Below are 23,924 nucleotides of genomic sequence, written 5' to 3'. Positions count from 1 at the left end.
CACTAAGAATTTAATCAGAAATGGGCATTAATCTCTTCAGGTATGTTTGAGGTCAAAGATAAATGAGCTAAACTTTGCCAACAGATGCAGATTTTTTAACACAGCATTTTCTTTGCACTTAAAAATACAGATACCAGGCTCTACAGCTACACTTAAGTGTCACTAGGAGTAGACTGCAAATTCAAGCTGGCCTTCCAAATATCTTTAAAAAGGACAAGAACCTATAAAAACGTTCATTAATTGTTCTGACCACCTCTCCCTTCACGGTCCCGTAAATGTTTTTCTTCTGCTTTTCCTATAACCAACCTGCCCTGAGGATGCAAGCACATGGAGTACTGCAGAGCCCACCGCTCGGCGGCAGAGACTGGTCTGCATAGAGAATTGATGAAAATAAGGATTGCTCGGTGAGAGCTAACAGATGCCTTAGCCAAGTAAAAGCTGGATTAAATGGGGATTAGTTAACTGGATGACATGATTAAATGAATTTTTAAAGTAAGTGATTTTAAGAATAAAGAGGCAAAATCTAATAAAATTAGCTGATATAGTAATCCAAAACAGAACAGTACAAACCAATATACTCATGATATCCTAAGGATATTATACACACTTGTCCATGTGTGTATAATGCAATGTAGTTTTAAGTTTTTAAAGGTATGACCAGTTCACCTTGCTGCCTTAGCTGACAATTAAGATCTAAGAGCAATGAACACAAATGCCTAGCACTCATGAATGGAATTTAGGGCTATAATCTAGTACAAATCAGACAGTTTATTCAGGCATGTACATATACTGGCTATTGTGCCACAATGATTAGGTATAAACAGTAAATTGTTATGTAAATAACTGTTACTATGGCTAAACAAAACAGGTTTACATTTTTCTAAACTTCTCTATATTGTTAGCTTCAACACTTGCAGTTTTTTGTGATGGCAGATATATATACTCATCCTCTCTGCCGGTAAATAGCAAAATCCATGCTTTAATTCCCCAGCACTCACAGACCCCTTCCCTGACTTGACTGCACTTTGCTATACCTCCCTTGACCATCTGTGGAGTCCTCAGGCTTTCTGCTCTTCTCTCACTGAGTCTGTTGAGTACCAGAGGTCAATGAACAATGCACAGCCGGGCAGGGCTACCACAATACAGTGGCGGGAGGGCCATAGCAGGAGGGTGGAGACAGGGCAGCAGAAGGGCTGAGGAGAACAGGGTCCTCATCAGAGGCTGGGAATATTTAGAGAATCAACTCAGAGGACCCGTATTTAAGATAGAGCAGGCTGTAGGTCTCTGACAGCGAGACACTAATCAGTTCGACTGGCTCTCCAGATGTGGTGAGCCCAGCACAGCAGAGGAGAACAATGTTGTTCCTTAATCTAGATGTTTCTCCTTGTCTGTTTGCTTAAAGCAGTCCATGAAACCTGTCTCTCTCAGATCAACTGTTTTCATGTTAGAAATACCGTTTGCATTTATGTGGTTAACACGTTATCTCCAAGTATAGATTTCATTCACTCTTGCTAAGTTCTGTCTTTGGATTTAAGTTAGTAGTTTCAGCCCAGTCAGATAATTTACCATCTCGGTTCATGCAACAGCCATTTCTCAAAGCTTTAGGTAAGAAAATGCCAATGCCCTGGAAGAACTTACAATTTATTTGGGTGGATATTGATTGGGATTTACCTAATGGTATGTTAGCATGTGTTTAGGCAAGTTAACATGGTAGAAATAGCATGAAGCTAGGAGGAGGACTAGTCTCCTGACATGTGCTAGCTCAGTGACTGCAGGTAAGTATTTGTGGACTTCAGCTTCCTCATTATGTAAAATAGCATAAAAACAGGGGAGCCCGAATTCCAAAATGAAGGAGTTTGTTTTTATTAGAAACATTTCACAGATTAACAAGCAAGTTCTAAGATGGGTGGTGGTGCTGAAGACAGCGGGCAAAAAAAAGAATTCCTTTTCATTCCCCTTAAGACCACTCTAGACACATTTGACAGCTGCCACAAATGTTGTGAGGTTAGTGGTAGGGAGAGGGCAGGGCATGACTAGAGTGAAGATTCAGAGACTTCTCCATGGAAGCTAGGTCTTAAAGGATGGGTGATGTGAGGGTTGGAAGAGTGGAACCCATTTTGGAGGGGGGAACTGTGAGGGCCGAAATGCGGAGGTGTGCCTGTGGGAGGGCAAGAGGGTTAGGTTCACACAGAAAACAGTAGTTTGGGCTTTATCCTCAAGATCAGCAAACTTCTGCTGAAAGCAGGAGGAACCATGGAAGTGTACATGGGGTCTTGGGAGTTCCCGCTTGGTCTCTTACTTGCCTGTATGCAGCTCTTAGTCTACTAAACCCCTCTGCCTCATAAAGCACAGACTGAAACTACTACCAAACACTGAGGGTATGATCTCACTCTTCAATTTATATGTATGATAAAAATAGAGCCCCCCCAAAAACAAAGCACTGCTATAGATGATAGGAATCCTTGCATATTGCTGGGCTGGGAAATGGCATGATCAAATATAATCTGATGGTTATGCTTAGCAGTAACTGCACTAGGAGGAGGCTGGAGGTGTGGAGTCCAGTTACGGAAGATGGTACAGTAGTCTTGGTGTTCAGGACTGTTTTAAATGAAAGAACTTGGATATATTGGAAAGTATCAGAGACTTGTTTCCTAGTGGCAAATTCATTTAATTCTTGGTAGAATTACAGTGTTGAGCTGGCCTAATGGTTTCTTGTCTGGCTTCAGGGCAAAAAGTTATGATCAATGCGTGAGAACAAAAAAAAAAGATTTGTATTCAACACCATTTTTTTGAACAAGTAAGGCTATTTAATGATGGAATAGGTGTGTGTTTGGTAAGGTGTCACTGAAAGCATTCAAGCAGGGAATGAATTTATATGTCAGTGATGTCATTCCTATATTAAATGGTATTATTTATTCCATAATTCCTATATTAAATAGGAGGCTGGGCTGGAAGAACCCACTAAGCCTTTTTTCAAACTTGAGCTCTATGAAATAGGACCATAGCTAAAGATACATCAGGATCAAATATATTTTTTCCAACATGGAAAAAGCATACATAAGCTTAAAAACAGAAAGCATAGAGGCAGTGAAGAGAGACTGCAATCGCTAAAGAAAGGGAGATTATACATCATTTAGTAGTTATATTACCTTTGCAATTTTTCCCATTTCATAAACATCTGCTTTCTGATCTTCGATACCCATGAATGCAGTTTCAATTCTGCTTAGAGTTTGTTCATGGTTACTACAGGCATCTGGGAGTCCTTCAGGAAAGTAGAACCGTGGAATGTTTACAGACAACGGTGCATTCACAACATTATTCACATGAGGAAGAGGGGAGAGAGGTCGGGGACTACTTGGACAGGTGGATGGAGCTGGAAGTGGTGTTCCAGGTTTCTTTTCTGGTTTATTTTGAATCTGTAAGGAAAATGTGATTATGAGACACAAAAATTCTAAACAGCATATATTTCTTGAAAGTCCTCACTAGTAATAGGAAATTAGATATAAATATAAGAAATCAAAATTATAGATAGTAGAGATCAAGAGCTCATTCTAGGGCTGTAAGCATGCTTCTAGGGAATACTTATCCATACCAAATAAACTAATACTTTATTTGTCAATACCTGAATTTATATAGTTATGTTTAAAAAAATCATATAATACATTTTCCCATCCATTATGTGCCAGAGAGTTAAGAGCCATGTCAGTTGACACACTAAGGCTCCTGAAGTATATTTGCAGTCTGTTGGAATTAAATTAGTAATTTCTTTTTGAAGACTGTTCTTGATCTTCCTGTGCATTTCTACCTGTCCTTCAATGAGCAGAAAGCATGGACTTTTAAAATATATAGATCTAAAGTGCACTGGAATGGGCATCCTTTCACTTTCTTCTCTAGTTTGTCTGGGTAGAATCACTGCCAGTCCCTGATGCAGAAAGAGTCTTCATTAAGAAAATTAAAGCACTCTAGAATGTTTTCTAGCAGGCTGATTTACTTGTCATGAGAGACATGCCATTTATTCTGAGGTACACATTTCTCTTGTTTTTGGCATACTCTAATAGGCAAGGATCATGGTCACTGATTTCATCACATCCAAACTCCCAAACTCATTTATAGTTGATACCATTCCTTTTTTCAAAAAGGATTTGATGTGGTATACCAGAAAAAGACATAGAAAGGACAGTAAAAGATGGGTGGGGGGTAATGGGGAGATTAAGATTATCCATGATTTAGGGAAAGGTGGGGAGAGTACACTAACATTCAGGAAAAATTTTATTTTACCAAGGAAGACTAAATGCATATAGTTTTGAGATTCCTACTAGAAAAAGCAAGAGATTGCATGAGATTTCCAGAGTTTTAATTCTACTCTCAAATTTGACCAAATTATCAGCAAGGCTCATGAGCATGGCACTGGATTAGGTACTACATAAAGCATGATAGACGGACATGACTATTCACCAAATTTATTTTAAATTCACTATGAATACAAAGTACTACTCTAATATTCTTCTTCCTTACATTATCCTAATATCATCCCTAAACTCTGAACAATGATTTATTTGTAAGTAGTAGATCTGAATGTCATATTTCCTTTTGATATATGGGCTTATAACAAGATCTTTAAATTCAGGATAAAAATATAAGGTACTCTTGAAAACCATAAGTATTATAGGAAGGTAAGCTTCATTCACATAAATATATGAGTATGATTTAATCTCCAACTTTTGTTATATAAGGTCTATTCTCATGTTAAGATCTAACATTAGCACATAGAGTCTGCTCATATAATACTACTACTGGGGATATAAAGGCCAGTTGGTCACATGAAGCCTTTGCTGCAGCATCAGGAAGTCACCCATATAAACCAATAGTCAAGGGAGAAACTGGCAGAGAAGGAAGTGATGCCAATAAAATGTGAAAACCTTAACAGAAAACAGTGGTGGCTTACTAGCTCTGTGACCTCAGGAAAGTTACTTAACTTTTTAGAATTTCAGTAATAAAACAGATTTATTATAACCCCACTTCTTGGAAGGTTGTGTTGAGGATTAAAGAAAATTATAGGATGTAACATAGGTAAAGGTTTCAGAAAAGGGTGGTCATTTCCTTTCTATTACTCTATGCTGAAAGAGATTTGTGAAACTACAAGTATACAATCACCAAAATTCTTTTTTGTTTCCCCAGAATGTTTCCCACGATGTGACATCAGAGCAGTTATAACCATAGGATTAAGACAACTGGTGCCAGTGCAGTGAAACCCTAGTCTAGTGAACACACACTAGGTTTCAAGCAAAGCCTTTACTGTTAAATCTATACTTTTGCTTTGACAGAAGTGACATTCGGAACAAATCCTGGCTATCTGTCAGCTTTTATTTGGATGGGAAAATATTCAATTATGTAATAGTCCACTGTGCTTTCTTTAGTGTACTTCTTAACACACGGTATTCACTGATAGGCAAGTATTTATTAATTCACTGGTTAATTCCATATTTAACAAAACTGATGTTAATACTTAAAAAGGAAAAGAAAAACAATGCATTTGTTTTGAGCTTTTGGGTGTATCAACTTACTTTCCATTGAGTTCAATAGAAGATGTATAATTTAACCTTAAAGTAGTTTAGTAAAACTGACCCTTTATAAGCATTATGGAATAAAATACAGTAATACAACCTTTGCGGAATTTACTGTCAAGTTTAGCATCGACTCATTTTGAATAAAACTGTTTCATTCAAATCTAGAAACAGCATTAAAATAGAATTGGCTGGGTAAAGTATCTTAATTCTCCATTCTGTCTTCCCCTATGAATACAGCATCATCTAGATATTCATTTTGAATAGTATTCTTGTACTCTTATGTGACTGTAGCACTTCCAATATTTGACCATTTTTTATTTGTTTTTTAAAAAAAGCAACTTCATATGGTTCACCCAAATCTTTTGATATTCCCTTGAGTCAGAATAACTATGAAACTGGTTTTTTGCTCAATTTCGGATGGCCACCATTCGTATGGCCCTTGAATTGTATTGTGCCCAAGGGTAGGCAACTTGTTTGGTGAAGACTGGTCCTAAGGGTGTAAGCAAGTAAGTATGGACTGTAAAGTAGGCATCGCAGGCAGAAGAGACACCATCTCATAGCTTGTAGGAGGACATTATTTCATAATCCAGAACTCCCCTCCTTCATTACCTACATACATTATATCACCGACACATACTGTCCATACATAAAATTAGTTCTTCCTTCAAAAAAAGAATTACCAGGATCAATACTTTACCAAAAAAACCAGTTATTACAGATGTATGCATGTTAATGTTAATAAGAGCATAGCCTACTGATTAAAAGAGCAAGCAAGGCTTATAACAGTTTCTAGTTTCTCAAAGGTATTTTTATTAAAAATTCTAGTATCTTCCTTACTAAATTGTACAATATTTGTTAAGTTGTATTTATTGTATTTATGGATTCCCTCTCTACAGGAGAAAAATGTGAGTACTGTACTTCAGGTCCAGAAGGTCTATTTTTAAACCTGTTGGAATCTCTCTACAAATAGCTTTCTGCAAATAGCTGAAAGAGGACACAGATTAATTCCTTGATCCAATATCAAGTGAGCTGTAAAATTATTTGTAAGTTAGTTCACTGGGTGGTTTTATTAGTAATAAAAATATTTTAAAAGAAACACCCAAGTTTCAAACCTGTGTCTGCTGAAATGACTTCAGCCGCTTCTTAAACCGTGACGGGAGAACAAAATCACAGCCCCTTGCCAGGAAAGCTAACTCTCCCCTTAAATCCGGGTCCCTTCGTAGAGATGTTTCCTTGATCATCATCTTTGAAAAGTGGATGTTTATTTAGCACTGTCCAGCACACTTCTGAAGATGGTCAGATTTAATAAGTTGTCAGTCTTGTCAGGTAGGAAGTTATTTTCTTCTTATCTCCCAAAGAAATTAAGTTCAAGCATTGTGCTCTCCCAGCCTCCAGGGACCATAATCCATACTTGTACTGACATGCAGCCGGTTCCCAAATACAGCTAGTGGCTCCCAATGCCTGCTCATAATTCTCAAGTTAGAAACACGACCTGCAATGGGCCTGTTGCTCCTTGTAGGTAACTTTGTCAAATTGACCTGCACATGTTGAGAATCCTGAGCCTTCTGGGAAAGGAAGCACCCACTACTCTAGCACCAAAGTTAGAAGCATTACAGCTGGACCTAAAAATAGTAACTTCTCAGATAATGCTAACTTCTTCAACTCAGAGTATGTGAGGTGTCAATCCACATAAAACAGTTTCTTCTCAAAGTAGAAGAAAAAAAACACATATGGCATTTTTGATTTTTCTATTTAATATTTTATGAAAAAGAACAAGCTGAACTTCAAATTTGAAACCGTCATTTGAAGAATAGTCTATTTCTTATTTCTCTAAGGGAAGCAAATATCCAAAACCCTCTAGATATATTCAGTCAAAATACGGAGAAAAACAAACTTTTGTCTTCAAATGGTAACACACAAAAGATTTGTTGGTCTCAGGTTTCAAAACCAAGTCCTCTTTCAGTTTGTTTGTTTACTTGCAAAGATTATCTTAGTCACCAAGTATACTTTTTTGAAGTGATTCTGGATCTGGACACATTTGAAAATTTATTGTCAAAGAGTTGATTAAGAAAGTGGGACAACTGAATGCCATAAGGAAGCAGTTTTAGATAGATATAAGTGAGTGAAATCTGGCTACAATAAAAGTAAAGAAGATGACCAAATAGTAATGACATAATAAATTTTGAATTTGTGAGATTTTTTTCTTTGAGAAGCCTTAAAGAAATCAATGCAGATTTAAAAAATATTCTGTTATCATACACTGAACATCAGCCTCATGTGGTTATTTACAAGTGAATCTTTAAGTATTCTCTTATTAATATTCAGACTTCAATATTTATTTTCAGTGAATCACATTATTCCATCAAGATGTATTTGCTACTTCTAGAAAATATAAACCAAATATCACTACCAGTAAACCCCCAAACCAAAAACAGCTTACAACTCTTTTCTACTGAAACTCTGTGAATATAGTAGAAATAGAATTCCTTGGTTTTCCATTGGTATCTACAATGTAAGATATATTTTTTTCTTGACTTCCACTCAAGACATTCTGACAACATTTTATAATGTGTACACTGGACGTATTATGTCCAAACCTGTGGTTTTCAAATTTCTTTTTTCTTCTTAGGCTGTGGAATTCTTCACTCATGCAAAATTTTACCTGAAAGCTTTCAATATATACTATGGCTGAAAGAGGTTACATTTGGAATCACTGGTCTAATGCTTCAATCCGGGCCCTTCCTTCCCCCCCGCCCCGTTTCCACTCATGGGCTTACACGTTAACTCTTAGAGCTAGGTAGCTCTCCCATATTTTTTTCCTTACACTCTTGCCTAGAATACCCCTTTTCTCTATTACTATCTCCAAATTAAAACATCAAAAAAGTTTGTTATTAATGTCATGGGGTCTTTAGATTATTATTTAATTCTTTTTCAATTAAACCACCTCTTAAATTGTACTTGCCTCTCTTCTTCCCAACACCAACCTGTGGCTTCAGGGGAATGGCTTTTCATCCTTTCCTAACAATGCTCCTTCTCCTCAAATTATACACCCTCTACGCATCCATCAGAATTCAACTCAAATTTTACCTTTTAAATACCCTGGCTATTTAAGTCCTTTTACATTCTCTAATGAAATAGTATAGAATCTCTCTTAAATGACCTCTTAATTTATTCCCTGGATTAGCCAACATTCTGTTTCTCCTGTGAAAGGAGCAACCAATGCCCAGGGACACACTGATTCATGGCTAATAGTTTAGTTTCTGTTATGCTGTCATATTTCTTATCTCAGTAAGTTCTATTTTTACTAAGAGCTGGTCCCCATTTATTTATGCTGATTGTACTTTTTACAGTAATTATTCAGTTCAAGTACATATTACACAAACTAATGAAATATGAGCATGGAAGTGAAATGTTTTATAAAGATTCAGGAAAGACAAACTATTACTAAAATTTTTTTGCTGTAAAATTAGGTACGGGTGAGATAAAGAAAAATCATTAATATCTAGAAGGTGTCTACAATTGAACTGTTTCACTACTGACTTAAGCTCCTTCTCTAAAGAAACTGAAACTGGAAAACAGTCAACACATATTGCAGGTGATTTATTAAAGAAAGATGTCATAGAACTCCAATTCCCAATTATGACACTCACTCTCAAGAAAACGCTTTGGCCCTATACAAAAAGATCTGAATAAATTAATATTTTGAGTTAAAATAAAATTTTGAAGATACATATTTGACAGTGCCTACACAGATTTTATGATTCCCTACTAAGTAACTATTAATCCCAATCATGTGCAGGTAAAAAGGGACTCTACTGCAGTATTTTACAATCTGATAATAATTTTTCAAACTGTCTAAACTCTTGAGGGTAAGGCCAATTTTACAGTCATTAATTTACTCAACAAGTGTTTTTCTGGCCACTTACTATGCGCAGATCGTTTGCTGGGTGCTGAGGATAGGGAGATAACAAAAAAGAGGCCTCTTTTCCTCATTGCATCTAGTACAATGTTGGTTTGGAGCAAAAGAGAACAATACTTTCATTTACTTCCCAAAAGTTTCTGAAGTTTCAAAGTCAGAACAGTGGTTAACAGCCAACTCTGCTACACCCTTATATTTAATCAACAAAACATTTCTCCATGTCTTTTGATGAAGTTTTTATTCATCCAACTACTTTCCAAAACATTCAGAAGGAGAAAAGACCAGGCTCGCTAAAGAGCCGTAGGAAAGAATTGGGTCTGTGGCAACGAGTTACTGATAGAGAAAGACCATCATGAGGTTGGTTTATTTGCTTTTTACCCATTTTCTTGTGTTTGCATAGAAGAATACATACTTGATTCTAGAAAGGATCTGAGAATGTGAGCTGGTTTCAAGAAGTATATGATAACTGGAATAGAGCAGCAAAGAGCATGGTTTTTAGGGTGACCTCCTCTTAACTGAGAAAAGATCAAATACACGGATTTTCACTAGAGGTGCAAACATTGCCTATGATCTACTCTCTGTTCTCTTACTTTGATCACAGAGAAAGTACAGTTCATGGGCCTGGGTGCTGGAAGAGAAAATCTACTCATGGTATTCCCTGTATGGACTACCCAGAATGAGGAAGAATAGAAAACTATAAACACAGAGTTTATAAATTCAGTTTGAGAATGTGGAAAGTTAGGAGCTGTGGATAGTTAAGGCAGGAAGAGTCAAGTAAGAGTCTTTCCAATGTACGTCTGGAATAAACCATGAGATCTTTTTTCTTGCTCTCTGCAGCATACAAATTCCATCCAAACAAGATAGCTAACCAATGTACACATAGCTATCTGCATCTCTTCTTGGCCAGCAGAACATTCATGAACATACCATCCAAAGACACAGGTTTCCTGTCTGGGTTTCCAAGGTAACTGTGTTAAGAAAGATGGACTAGAGGACGAAAAAGACCGGTGATTTCTTGTGGATGTCTGGGATTTATCACTTGTTACCTCAAGATCCAGCTGCTTGGACTGGGGTTCCTTCCCTGCCTTACCACTCCATATATGTTCCCCCAGAGCAAACATTTTTGAGCAAGAAGGATAATCTATCTCAAACAGAACCAGCTGGGGTGTGTTGCTGGGTACAGGGTTTAGAGATTCCCTGGCAGGGTTACATGGAAGAGAGGCTGGCCGCTGCTATGACCGTAAAAACTTTTGTTTTTAGGTTGCTTCGTAAGAAAAGCAAGAAAAGTTGCTCTCTTGCCATGTCTTGAAAGGACCTACAGAACTGAAGAGTGAGTCTAGCAAGAGCCTGTACCCTCAAGGAAGCTGAGACTGGGAAGGAGACAGAAGAGAATAAAACTGTATATGACACCCAACACATTCCATTTTTGTAGAATTCATTCTTTGAGGCTTAGTTTGAAACTTAGGATGGATTTTCTAGAACTTTTCAAATTTTCTCATACTCATACTACCCTACCATTCCCCATCTGAAAATGAAGACAATGGTGATATACAGTATTAATTCTCTCTCTCAAGGAAGAATCAGTGATATGGGATATTTTAAGAAAAAATGGGTTGATTACACAGGACAGAGAAATTTTCAATCATTTGCCTGAAAAAATTAAATCACTTATTTTGACATGTGCAATACTGCTAAAGAGTTAATAATGTATATGTCATGTGTTATGTCAAAATAAGTCTAGCCTTTATTTTATAAACCAGTATGTGAAGTCATTCATTAGCTTCAGCTGAATCTGGCTATGGAAACTGCGATGATAGCATCAACCAAGGCCTCATTAAGAAACTGAAAACTTGAGTGACAGAAACACAGAGCACAGCAAGTCTAGAAAGCAGATTAGTTGTGTGAGGACCTGTGTTAAGGTGAATGTTAGAATCGGATCCAGAAAGACAGCAGAGTCATTCTGAAGATACCAACAGAGTTTGCTTAGAAGATGCTACAGGGAAGGGAAAAAGGTTACTTATTAAAGAGGAAGTTCTGCTACATCAGGAGGGTACTTCTGATTTATAAAAGGAAGCTGGCTGTTTTGAAAAACTTAAAAATGCTAACTCAAAAGTCTTTCTCTGTCCACACAAAAACTTGTATGTTAATGTTCACAACAATGTTATTCAAATAGCCAACAATGTGGAAACTACTCAAATGTCTATCAGCTGATGAATGGATACACAAAATGTGGTATATTCATACAATGAAATATTATTTAACCATAAAAAGGAATAAGGTACTGACACATGCTAGATGATGAACCTTAAAAATACTATGCTGAGTGAAAGAAGCCATACATGAAAGACCGTATGTTGTATGTTTCCATTTACAAGAAATGTCCAGAATAGACAAATCCATAGAGACAGAAAGATTAGTGGTTGTCAGGGGCTAGAGTGAGGAGGGAATGGGGAGTGACTACAAATGAAGTCAGGTTTTTTTGGGGTGATGATAATGTTCTGGAATTAGGTAGTGCTGATGATTGCAGAACTTTGTGAACTATCTACTGCACTGTGCACTTTAAAATGGTGAATTCTATATTATGTGAATTATACCTCAATTTAAAAGGCCTTTCTCAACTTTGCTCTAATTGGCAGAGTAGTTAAAAAAGGTAGTAACTTAGAACCACAAACTTTAAAATATCATTGTAAATAGTGTCAAGAAAGGAAATTGATCAAGTTAATTGGTTAATTACTCTTACCCTAAGCATTGAAATCCTTCTCCTTTATGCTCTCATTTGATGCCTTCTCACTGTTTAATAGCTTATTTTGTTATTAATGGTATTTTACTCTGAAATAACTAAACACTGGAGTGGGAGAAGGAGGCTGGGTGGTGGTGGTTATCTATTCTTTGCTCCTGCCCTAATCCTCAAGACTTAACTTCTAATAAGCATTTTGTGTCTTGTTTCAATTGCCTCCAGATGATAGGCACACATTCCATGACTAGTAACAGAAAGAACCCGCACATCTAATATTTTTGCCTCTCTGTACTCTTAATATTTGGGGGTAGATGTTCTAGGAACCGGGGCAGGGGGAGATAATTAAGAGCCTAAAATTAGTAGGACTCTTGAATCTCTAGAAATGTCTAGTTCCTAGAGTTCTCTGTCCTTCTTAGTTGCTTTTCTTCTCTCTCCTTGAGGAATTCCATTAGGGAGTGCTTACTATAGAGCTTAAGAATTCATTTTTGGCCTATAAATATGTTAAAGTTAGAAGGAATAGAGAGTTTCTAGTCCACTGACAATGCCACGTTAAATGCCAATGAATGTGTGGTGGTAGTACTACAAAATACCTCGCCTCAGTGTCTTCCCTGGCTGTGTATGTGTGTGTGTAATTTCGGGTGAGGGCTGAATTCACAGATGTCAAAAGAGAAGGCTGGAGTTGATGGTCAAGGACTCCGGTTACAAGCTTTATGCTGTAAATATAACAGCTGATGGAACTGTGCCTCTTGGATGCCAAAGTGCCTTTTGGATGCCTTGTTTAAAAGATGGGAGAATTACAGCTATGGAAGTACATTTTTCTGATAATATTCCTTTCTCTTAAAAAAAAAAAAGCAGTTCCTGTGTGGTGGTCTCCAATAAGTTCTTCACAATGGTATAAAGGGCATATCAAAGTGTGGGCAAAGGGTTTGTTTGCGTTTATACAGAGGATCAAAGCCTAATTTGGCTACCCAGAAAATGAATTAATATACGATATGAAGAACTTCCAACATCAACATTCTCTGGAAGAGTCATTCCAGAAGATGATCATCAAAAAACTTCAACAAAGATCCTGGTGCTGTTGCAGTTGTAGCTGCATTCATCCCACCGGTTCCTGGACTTGCCATTGGAATGAAGAAGGAGATATCTAAGCTGGCCTGTGCATACAGTAAAACAACAAATTTGACTGGATCTATACTGTTGGAACTCAACCAAGAATTAGGAGAAGTGCAAGTTGCAGCGCTCCAAAATCTTGCAACTATAGACTATCTACTGTTAAAAGAACATATGGGATGTGAACAGTTCCCAGGAATGTGTTGTTTTAATTTGTCTGATTTTTCTCAAAATATTCAAATACAGTTAGACAATATCCATCATATCATTGACAAGTTTTCCCAAATGCCTAGGGTGCCTAACTGGTTTTCTTGGTTTCACTGGAGATGGCTGGTAATTGTAGGTCTGCTTTGGTTATGTAGCTGTATTCTTATTATGTTAATGTGTGCACGCAATTTAATTAGTAATTTAAAACCTATACACGCTTATGTTACACTACAAGAAGATATGTCAAAGAAATAATCAATCTTCCCATGTTTTCTTCCGTCTGCTACTTCTATAGCTTCTCTTCTTCCTTCATAATTACAACCCCTAAGTAGAATTCGCGCCTCATATCGAAATTACCAAGTACCATAATTCTTCCAAGTGGTAAAGATACCTCAAGACAAATGCTGGGCATAGAAGCCACATTTCAAACAATATTGCTTCTCTCTCACTTACCAACTTTACATTTCCCTGTATGGCCCTGGAAGATGACTGGTTAGCCAGAGACGGGTAATATTCCTCAAGGGAGGAACAACCTAAGACAGGCACAGTCGCAGGGGGCCCATCAGGTGAGAAATTGGGGATCAACAGAGGTGAGGCTTAGAACCTCACCCCCCCTCCCCCGTTTTGAGAGAAATCTTCTGCATCCGTGGATGTTTTGTTGCCCTTGTCTAGCTTGGATCAATACTTAGTCTATAGGCACAGACCTGATCATCTACATTTGCCCTCTTACAGCACTAAACTATGTTTTCTACCTTTATCTTGCATCAACCTACCACTTCAGCATTTTATTAAAAATAAAAATAATAATAATAAAAAAGGAGAAATGTGGGATTCACATATAAATCAAGTATAAAAATCAAACGAATATTCATAATTGATCTGATTGTTTATAGTTCATGATGCGTGATCAAAACTGCAAGTTTCTGTGATGACTGCCCTTGCACTGTTCACTATGTAAGAACTTATTCACTATGTAAGAACTTGTTCACCATGTAAGAACTTGTTCATTATGCTTCAGAAGATTGGAGACTGTTGAGAATTAGGCTTGGGGTTGATTAATGATTATACATTGAGTCCCCTATACAGAATTTTATTGTTGTTAACGACCATATGATCAATAAATATGAGAGATGCCCTCTCAAAAAAAAAAGATGGGAGAATTATAGCACGTTTATCTGCTGATGATCTAATAAAGGGGAACAACTGATGACTGTAGGAAAGAAAAGGGTCAATCACTGGTGGAGTGTCTCTGAGTCGATGAGAGAGGATGGAATTTAGAGCACAAACACAGGGTTTGGCCTTAGATGCCCAGACTAGAAGAAAGGGAGAGTGGTACTCATACAGATAGGTAAGTGGCTAAAGGTCTATGCTCTGATTGCTTCAGTTTCCACAGTAAATTAGGCAGCAAGGCCAGTAGCCTGAGGGCAAGGAAGGAAGAGGAGATGCCAGAGGACAGAGAAGAAGGCATGAAAAAGTCATTTGCATAGTGGGAAAGTGAGAGAACTAGGGAAATGTAGTAGGACTTCCAGAGGGCACTACAGGCCCACTGATGGTTGGAGGGGATAAATCTAAGGCAAGATCACTTGGTATGGTTGTGTGATCTGCCAAGGACAGATGCACAAATAAAAGCCCAGAGTAAACAGAGAACACAATTTAACTTGAGTTGGAGGTTTTCCTGGTGAGTACCATCAAGTGAGGGCAAGGCAAGGAAGCTGAGTATATTCAGGGGAGTGACTTTAATGATCTACAGCAGTGCTTCTCAAACAAATCATGCTTCAGAATCACCTGAAGGGCTTGTTAAATCACAGCTGCTAGGCCCTTCCTACTCCCAGAGTTTTAATTCAGTAAGTTGGGGCTGGAGCCTGAGAATATGCATTTCCATCAAGCTTCCAGGTGATGCTAATGCTCTTAGCTGGGACCCATACTTTTAAAACCACTGACATAAACATAGAATCAAAGAATGAGTAGCTGAAGAAGGGCAGAGGACACACTCATGGGAGGAGAAATCAAGAACTGAGAAGCTTGGGTATTGGATGCATACTCTATTGAAAACTCACAATTACAGCACAAGTAGTATCAGAAAGTGTCACAGAGCCAGAAGCTAGTCTTTAATAGGGAAGTAACCTGGGGGTAGTAGGGGGTGGTGAGTCTGATGACATTAGTTCAAAGTTGAGGGGGTAGTTTCAGGGAGACAGGAATAAGAATAGTCTGGAAGCAGCAATGAAATGCAAGAACACTTAGTGCCCCCTCTGGATCCAGTAGAGTGGGGGTGAAAGGGGGAGAGAAAAGAGCCAACATTTCACATGGCTGTAGTATCCTCAGGGAGAGATAGGTTTTGGTTAGAACAAGGAGGTAAAGGGAATGTTTAGAAGGAGTTTGATGACATAAGACATTTTGTCAGTAAATGATCGTGAGTACAGGAGGGCATGGGGAAAGGACTATAGACCTAGGAGGATTGGGTGTGGACTTAGGCAAAGAGTGGTGAAGCTGTGAGTGTTGGACATTCCTATGAGGAAGGCCTGAGGGCTTAACTGGAGAAAGCTGAGTTCTGGGAGCAACTTTCCACTTCTGCCAAGGGTAGTGTGTAGGCTGGGAGGTCTAGACTTATCAGGAACAACTGGATATTTGGGATTCACATTTTACTTCTAGAGGAACATGCATAATTTGGAGCATATTTACCCCCCAATTTTTTGTGTGCACACAAACATACTAATAACAAAAAGGGATCACATTCATACATCTGTTTGCATTTAATTTTGCAACTTAATTTTTAATTACCTATTTTATCTTGACCTCTTTTCAACATCAGTACATACATATCTACCATGTTCTTTTGAATATAGGTGGGGACATATCTGATATAACTGATGATTAATTAAAAGGATGGATATACAAGAGGACCTGATATCAGAAGCTATTATAGGTGTAAGGGGAAATTAAGTTGAACTCATCCTACAAATTTGTATTTGCCACTGGCCAAATCATTCATCCTTTACTTTTATTAATCTACATGGTGGTTAAATGAATTAAGAGGAAATATGGTTTAATTGTGTTGCTAAATGTTTTGATTTCTATTCAAACATTCCAAGCACTGAACTCAAGAAACCATCAGCATCTATAAAGTGGAGGGAAAAAAGAAACATTTTCCCTCAATAATGGGACTGGTTAATCTTAATGAAGGCATGGACATAAGCCTAGGAAGTAAAAAGAGAAAAGTGTTAATTAGATGCTCCACAAGAAATATTTAATAAGGTTCCTAAAGTGTGTTTTGCTATAATTTTATTTAAATTTATTTTCATAATTATTCTGCACTTAAATATACATACAAAATTAGACAATATAATATCTAAACTTTGAGAAAACCAAGATGCTAGGTCATTAACCTTTGAAGGCCCTTTACTGCCCCTGGAATGGTATTTCAGACATAAATTCCTGATCAGGGTCAGAAGAATGCAGAGTTCTAGTAACAGGACAAATATCTCCTGCCTTGAAAGATTTCTCTGACCACCCTCTCCACTCTGAGTGTCCAAAAGCAAACAACAGCCAAAAAAACAGTTATACTGAAATTAAATAGCCAGAAAATTTTTTTTCCAACCTAAATCCATGAGCACGAAGATGGGGACTTAAGAATGGGAAACAGGCAATGAGATGTATAGCTATTCCTTAAAGAGAAGGGGTACATTTTCAGAATTTAAACAAACCACTAGTATGTGGAGGTACTGCAACAGGGGCTGGGGGTACAATGATGAACAAGAGAGCACTCTTTTCTTAAAATGTCTATGGTCTATAATCAAGAGATTTCCATCCTGCAATAAGATAAAATAATCTATACTCTTGTAGGGTTCTCCCCTCTTGCCAAGAAAGGTGATGAAACCTTTCCTAGACCACCACAGATTTTTAGGTGTTAAAAGCTAGAGAATTCAGAGGCCTGAGGGCTGGGTGAGATATTTGAGCCTTGTTAGGCACCACCCTCAAGTCCTAGAAGGGCACTCTGATGTCCAATCCTCTTGCATCCATCTTTGCAGGGTTAAGAGGTGACACTCAGGCAAGAGAGAAGCATTTCCATTTGAGGAGGAGGCAAAGCAGGCAAGCAGAAACCCTTTCATTTGATTATTCATTCACGTGTTTGTTTATTCACTGAACAAAGTTATTTAATGCTACCATTTGCTATAGAGGCCAACAGAGGCTAGTGGCTCAGACACAGAAACTTGAGAGTGAGTCACAAATCTCCCTGCATATTCATATTTTAATGTTTTATTGTATTAGATATACATTTGGGAGATGAAGATCACATTTTTGGAGCCTGAAGTGAAACAAGAGAAGGCAAGGTTCGATTTAGGTTGTTAGGAAAGATTGCCTCCTAAATTCTGACTTTAAAACCCCAGAAAACTTATGGGAAACAGGTCCTACCCTTTTTACCCTTTAACTTATTAGTGTGGAATCTACTGAATTGGAATTCATGTGGATAACTTGTGTCCCTGTAAATGTTACACTTGACCAGAAATGAAGAATATTCAGTCAGCCTGTCTCCAAACACCAAGTCACTGCTGAGCCTTCTCATCTTAGACAAGGTTTGAGGCCTCAGCTGGTCAGTTATTTTCTATTTGTCTTTTCCTTGTTCTTTATCTTTTATCCTATATCCTTGCTTTCACCTCATTTTGCACTTCTCTGAAAGGAGGTTGTCCACTTTATGAAGTGTTAGAGTTTGTTCATATCATCTAAATTTGCTTCAACCATTTTTAAACAGTTTTTGGTGACAAGGAATGGATCTGAAGCTGGCTGCTAATGGCTTACAGGACAGGCATCCATTGAACTCCTTGAGTTCACTGTTCATCTCATCATTACTGAGGGCTGTGGGCAAGTCATTCTCAGATGTGAGCTTTGCTCCCTTGCACACAGCTCTCTGATCCAAACAAACTTTATTTGAAAAATATATATGTATATATTGTTCCCAGAAAGGTTCTGGATCCTGGAAAGCTTTAGGGGTTTTTAAAAATTGCCAGAAAGGTTCTGGGATTCCACAGTTATATTGGGAGTCCACAGTGGGTGGCAGCCATTAGGGGACTTAAACAAAGCCTTAAGTCAAATACACAGCATAAATTGCTGGGAGACTCGGGAAAATAAATTAAGACAAGAAATTCCAACTGTTTTCACCAACAAAATAAAAATCTAAGTAGGCACAAGTTAGACTATTAAAAGCCATGAGGGCATCTACCACTATAAAGAAATCTAGTGAAAGGAATAGTAGATCTATTGCTAATGAGAATTCCAAAAGCCAAAGCCACAAAACTGATGGGCATGAGTCTGGCACTTAAAAGCTATCAGAGCATCCACCATCTAACTCTAAGACTATTGTCCTATGAAAAGTTGGTCATGGAATGGGTTAGATTGACACTAGGTCATTCACTAACCTATACAATGCAGTGAGGAACATTGTACAACTCCACAAAATTCCCCAACATAGTGGCATGTACCTCTTAGGTATTAAGAGACCCAAGGCTTAGCTAAAGAAATGGGATGTTCAAGTTTCAAAGAATTAAGTGTACCACCTTCCAGCATACCTGCTTATTTTATGTCTGAGAACTGTGGTCCTGGAAGCTGTAGCTATTTACAAAAATGGCAAAATCTTACAAAGACAACCTAGAATTACAATGCTCATTATGGAGAACATTGCAACTTGACAATCATTTGTTTAAGAAGTACACTTGAAAGCAAGGGTTTCACAATCAAATAAACAGAACGGGATACCTGTTTTAAATGATATACAGTAGAATTCAAAAGCTCAAAATAAAAAAATAGCATCATTGAAACACTCACTGCAAAAGGCTAATGAAAAATTAAAGACAAGAGGTACCTAAAACAAAAGACTATTAAGACTTAAGTGACTCCTACTACTTCCCTCTACCCTCCTTTACTCATTCTACTAATCCTCTCTGAATTGCCTTTCCATTCTGAAGAGACCGCAAGATCATAAACAAAAGTTGGCCAAGTTAGTGGCCTTATTAACTGCAACAGTTCCAAGGCCAGAAAACTAAAACATGTGGGTCTCCTTGTTGTCCCCTCATAGGAGTCCAGCATAAAATCCTGGCCCTGAAATCATCTGCAATCAGCTGGGTACTAGAAAAGAAAACTGTCCTCACAGGTTTTCTCAAATCCTTCCATGCCAACTCAAACACCCCCACATGATGGAACGCTAAGGGATTCTTCAATAAACTGCTATCTGTTATTCCCTTAAACAGCTAAGGAGGTACTAAGATTAAAGGGAAACTTTTCCAAATTCTGAAAGACACCAGGACTAGACTATGCTTTAAATCCCACTTATTGTGAAGCCTGCAGATGTGATTCTAGAAAAACTGGCAGAAGCCAGGAAAGGGTGAGAATTCTTATTAGTTACCTTTTCTGTATCTCTGTAATGCTTGATGGAGAAAGGAAGGTAAAATTGCACGTTGTCCCTTCCTTTCCAAAGACAGAATCTTAGGAGTTTGGCTTTGGGACACTGATTGGTGTTGATCTCTTCTCTACTAGGGACAGCTATTATCAGCTTATTTTGTTTCTCAGAACTTGGCTTGGCTTCCTGCCTGTCTAGGGCACTCAGGTTGTCTGTCAGTCCTTACACATGCAAGCAGCCTGTCCGGTTGGGGGCCCCAAAACATGGCTGGAGAGAAATGCGGATTGCACTCCCTTTGTGGCTAGGGTCCTACCAACTGTTGCCAGCTTTCAGGGGAACTGTCTAAACCTTTCTTTTGGTTATTTTGGGAGTGGTTCTAGATCTTGGAAAAGTAGTATCTTTTTTACCCTCTTTGGACACCTCTTGTGTCCAAGGGATTGCTCAGTACTGCCAGGAATATTTACTGTTTGTCCTGGCTGAAACCTAACAAGATATCTGAAAGCAATTTTTTTTTAAAGTATCTCAATGGTTAGAAGATGGCTAAATTAGAAGCTGATAGGTCATTTTTTAAGGCCTTCTACCCTAAATTAAATCAAACTATGTGTTCAGAAGTAAAGAAAACCATTCCAAAGATAAACAGCTTCAAATGCGGAACATAGGAATCTTTTGATTTTTATCTTAGTTGAAGATCTCCTTGATATAAAGAAGCAAACTGAAGATTATGTAGTTGACTGTGTGGGTCAGTGCCTTAATGCCATTTAGGTTACAATGCAATTCTTTGAGGAATTAAAAACAACTGTTGTACATTGAGTCTTACAAGAAAAGAAAAAGCCCACCTATCTTTTCTACTGATCCCATCCTCACCCCAAAACCCACATCTCAAAAGGCTTGTAGGTATTGTTAAAAATTATGGCCTTAGGAAACAAAAGTCCTTCTTGGAGAAAACTGCATTCTTTCTCTGTGCCTTTGAGATGTAAAGGTTCTACCTTGTCTTCTCTAGGAACCAAGGTAATTCTTAACAGAAGGGGGAAAAAAAAGGAAAGTCTATTTAGAAACTAGGTGAATGAAAAATCTTAAAAGTCTTTTCAACAAATATTAGTAACAAGTTTAAGCATCTGAGCAGGTAACCTTAACTTATCCCTTTTACCAGGAACACAATTTGGATCCAACTGTTCTTTTAATAACTAGTGAGTTTTACATTATCATACCAGTCTCATGGCTAAATTTTGTAAAATTAAAGCTGTGAGATCTCTGCTTATGTCTGTCTGTTTATGTATGCATGTTATAGCTGCATGATATTTTTCTACCTCCAGATGGTATTGCCAAGACTAATTTGTAAAGAGCTCTATTTAATTGCTTAAAAATATGAAATAAAAAATATGAAAATAGCATTTATATGAATCAAGTATACTCTCAGAAATATAGAAACTGACCCAAATATTTTTCAATTTCATGTGATGTAGGATAATTTTTAAAAAAGCTAGTTTAAGTTTGTTGGTTTAATTAAAACAGGCATGTCATCAGAGATATCAATATTATGTATAATGTGAAAATATAACTTTTTTCTATGTAGGTTTATTAAAAGTTGAATAAACTCATATTATCTCTGATAAAATATTTGTCAGCAAGAAAGATAGTAAGATGACTGGCTGTTAAAGATTCATGAAATCTTCATGAGTAATCTAAACATTTTTCAGAATAAGTAAATAGTCAAAAGATAAAAGTTTATAAAAGGACTTTTCAATAATAATTATGCTTTATGGTATACCTACTTAAAATCAGTTCCCAAAATCTTTTTGGTAACTTGAAATTTTAAAATTATACTGAGGTAAGTTAAATGATGGGTGTTCATTGATTATCTAGATCATTTACAAGTAAGATAATATACTGAAATATTAATTATTGAACATAAGTTTATCCACTTTTGGCTTCCTTTTACAGAGGAACTAAAAATATTTGAGTCTATTAGGAAACATGTTTTGTGCCACACTGAACTTATGAGGAAGAAAATACTTCTAGAAATTGTGAAATGTGTTTATAAATTTGCCAGTCCACAATTGCTTACTTCTTAGTTTTCTCTGGGAATTAAGGAGTGTAAGGGTTAAGAATTCTAATAAATATATATAAGTAAAACTACTGAATTAATAAGAATGGAAGGATATAACAGTGTATGAAAAGTGGGTAAGGAGAACAGAACATGCTTTTTGGATAAGGGAAGCCATGAAAAATATGGGGTAAGGGAAATAGGGAAGTAATTTTGTCCAAATGTAAAATGATTGTTCCAGAATAGAACAAAAAAAGGATAAAATCTGAATGAATGAATATAAAAAAGTTGTACAAACTTTGTGGAAATAAATCTCTAGAAAAGAATTTCAAGTGTGGTCAAGCTGGCTAAGATTGGAATGGATTTATTTAAGTAAAAAAAAAAAAGTTCTAATATAAAAATACACTGGTGCAAAATTAGATTTTGGTTTTCTCCCAAAGTTTTCTTAGATTATTGGTCTGCTTTTAATAAGAAAATTGTAAACAAAGGTCTATCTTTATCTTATAAGTTATATGCCTGGAGAGCAAAGATTTCTGTGTCTTCCCGGAATAATTTACTACTATGCTTCACATGTCTTTACCAGGCCTTCAATTACTTAAGAAAACTCATTCTTCTTAATATTAAAAGAGCTAAGTTTCGTTCACAACTATGTAACCTTCTGTACTTGCCTTTAAAATTTTCTACTGTTACTATTTAAATAGACAATTACATATTATTTCAAAATGATTTGTGATCCTATTTAGTCATATGTTCAGACCTTCTGACATTTTGACAACTTTCTCTATCAAATTCTACATGGTGTCTTTCTAAGCTCAAAGTGACTGAAAATCCTTGAAAAATCTCAAGGGATTTGCCTCTCATTCTGCAAAAGAGACAGTTAAACTAAGTAGATTTACTTAGTGTGTTAAATTACATGTGAAGCACTGTCAAATAAGTGATGATAAACCTTAGATTATATTTGTACAGATGTATATTGCTAATATGTGTTCTAGAAATTGTATGAAATTCCTTAAAATCTGATATGTACTGATATGTTATCAGTTATAATGCCAGCTATTATCTTAAAGTGCTGTATGTCACAGAAATAATCAAATTTCCTTTTCAATTCTATTAAAATGAACTCTTATCTGATCTTTAATGAAGGACATGGGAGACTAGGGTTTATTATTGGAACCTGTGAATAACAGCTAATAGGTTATTGTCCCATAAGCCTAAAAACAGACCAAAATGACTACAGTACCATCTGCTCGTGGTAACAAAACACAGAATTAAGATATCATTTATTATATGCATTACTAAACCAGTATAGTTTCCTGCTGTTTAAAAAAATGTTTATCTCCCATAACAAAATACGTCCTTAGTAATTCATCCACTCATAAATATGGAACTGTTTGAGACTTCAGCCACACCTTCTTTCCCCTCCTCCACAAGCTGTTCTCTTATTCTTCTTCAACTCACTTTCAGGCCCATCTGCTTGTGCTTCATATCAGTTACCTTGCCTCAGCTATTCTAGAATCTATAGCATTGTCACTGAAAGGCTTTGTGAAAAAACCATGTATTGGATGTTCATTTGCTAGCCAGTGATACAGATAACTTGTCAAAGTGAGAAAGTTTATGTGAAAAAGAACAGGGTGTAAGACATAGGATGAAAATGAACCAAAATTTTAAGTAGGAAAGTCAGAGATAGGTCATGACTGGGGAGGAAAAGGATGAAAAGCTATGTAGACTGGAACCCATGATAAGAATTCATGAGGAAGAATTTTAACTCTGGGCTTATTTATTTTTCTGTTTGTACACTGTCATGAACTATTGGTAGTTTTGATATTTATATATTTATATTTTTTCACAGCTATTGATATTTAACGATGTTTCTAAGATGTCCAATGCCTTTAACAAAATATCATACTGAACCTTATAAAAAAATCTGTTTTGCTAATCTACCATGAAATAAT

At 36.9% G+C, this 23,924-nt stretch overlaps 1 protein-coding gene and 1 long non-coding RNA gene across 7 annotated transcripts in view; one reads left to right on the top strand and one right to left on the bottom strand.

Moving 5' to 3' along the window:
• PPP2R3A (protein phosphatase 2 regulatory subunit B''alpha) overlaps positions 1-23,924 on the bottom strand; it is a 219,482-nt gene that overhangs the window by 131,032 nt on the left and 64,526 nt on the right. For 4 of the 6 annotated variants that reach the window (XM_037022878.2, XM_073232350.1, XM_073232348.1 and 1 more), the window contains one exon: positions 3,150-3,416. The exons of 1 other annotated variant lie outside the window; for it this stretch is intronic. In XM_037022878.2, coding sequence (XP_036878773.1) covers positions 3,150-3,416 — 267 coding nt within the window. Of the gene's footprint in view, positions 1-3,149; positions 3,417-6,679; positions 7,299-23,924 lie in introns of those variants that run through there. One more of the 6 variants, XM_017675115.3, reaches the window with a different exon arrangement.
• Positions 1-23,924, top strand: part of LOC140848501 (uncharacterized) — a 218,467-nt gene that overhangs the window by 171,304 nt on the left and 23,239 nt on the right. The window lies entirely within an intron of this gene.

Source organism: Manis javanica, chromosome 3 (assembly GCF_040802235.1).
Source record: "Manis javanica isolate MJ-LG chromosome 3, MJ_LKY, whole genome shotgun sequence".
In the NCBI taxonomy this organism is placed as follows: domain Eukaryota; kingdom Metazoa; phylum Chordata; class Mammalia; order Pholidota; family Manidae; genus Manis; species Manis javanica.
This window is presented reverse-complemented; position numbering and strand designations above follow the sequence as displayed.